Below are 1,167 nucleotides of genomic sequence, written 5' to 3'. Positions count from 1 at the left end.
TCACCTGCTCAAGGCCACAGGTAGAGACAAGGTAAATATGCAAATACAGGCCCAGCACAAGTCCTGATGCCCAGAAGGCCCCACCCAGCCTGATGGAAGCTGTGAGAGGCCAGTCGGCAGGTGCCAGGGACAGGCCTGGAGGCGGGACCTGCAGTTCACTCTGTGACAGCTGCAAGGGCTTGTGGGGGTGGAGAGGGGAAAGGCCAGGGGCTGAGGTGTAGGGAGGGCCTGAGATCCAGACCCCAGGGGGAGGCAGACTCGCCTACAGGGAGGGGAGGGCCCCAGCTCTGACAGGCTGGACGGTGCCCCCGCGCAGCAGTACCTGGTACCCTGGGGTTTTGCCTCAACTGGGGGCCGAGGGGGCTCTTGTGGGATGGGGGCCTAGAACTCCGCCCGCACAGAGCTGGAGAAGAGATAATGTGTCCCCAGTGTCGGGACAGACGCAGAGGTGAGGAGGGAAGGTGCGGCCACAAGGCTCTCACGCTGCTGTGGCGTCCACTTCCTCCTCCTCCCCTTCCCGCCCTGGCCTTGGGCCTCCCCTGTGGACTGAGAAAGGGGAAATTCTCAAGGTTAAAGTCCAGCAGAAGGAAGGGCCAGGCCTGGGGCTCCTGGGTCCCTCACGGTGTCTGGAGACATGGCCAGGGCTGGTGGGGGCCTCGGGGCCCGGGGGAGCCTGGTGCTGCTGGTAAGTGCCCCCCGCCCGTCCATGGGCAAGCCGGGGCCCAGGGGAGGGACGGAGACCCCTGGGCCTGGGGGTGGGTGAGTGGGGGTCCAGGCACCCAGGTCCTCAGGAGGTAGTGCTTCCCAAGAAGGAAGGGGGTCTGGCTTGGCCGAGATGATGGGGGAATCTTCACCTGGGCTCTGAGACACTGCGGTGTTGGGAGAGGTGGACTCGGGCTTCTGGTGACTCACACCTGTGCTCACAAAGACCAGGCTCAGCCCAAGCCCTCCGCCTTCAGACCCAGGAGTCCAGGCTCCCAGCCCTCTTCCCTCAGACCCAGAAGTCCAAGTCCCAGCCTCTCCTCCCTCAGACCCAGGGATCCAAGGCCCAGACCCTCCTCCCTCAGACCCAGGAGTCCAGGCCCCAGTCCTCCTCCCTCAGACCCTGGTGTCTGGTTCCTGGCCCAGCCTCGGTCTCTCTCTCCCCAGTTTGTTGATTGCTTCTTG

At 64.6% G+C, this 1,167-nt stretch overlaps 1 protein-coding gene across 1 annotated transcript in view; it reads left to right on the top strand.

Moving 5' to 3' along the window:
- The first annotated feature begins 634 nt into the window (after positions 1-634).
- PTPRH (protein tyrosine phosphatase, receptor type H) overlaps positions 635-1,167 on the top strand; it is a 19,328-nt gene continuing 18,795 nt past the window's right edge. The window contains exon 1 of the mRNA XM_008065085.1: positions 635-685. Coding sequence (XP_008063276.1) covers positions 635-685 — 51 coding nt within the window. The remainder of the gene's footprint in view (positions 686-1,167) is intronic.

The sequence above is a fragment of the Carlito syrichta genome, unplaced genomic scaffold (genome assembly GCF_000164805.1).
Source record: "Carlito syrichta isolate Samal-C Ts95f unplaced genomic scaffold, Tarsius_syrichta-2.0.1 Scaffold308154, whole genome shotgun sequence".
Taxonomy (NCBI): Eukaryota; Metazoa; Chordata; class Mammalia; order Primates; family Tarsiidae; genus Carlito; species Carlito syrichta.
Note: the sequence above shows the minus strand (reverse complement) of the source record. Positions and strands in the feature narration are given on the sequence as shown.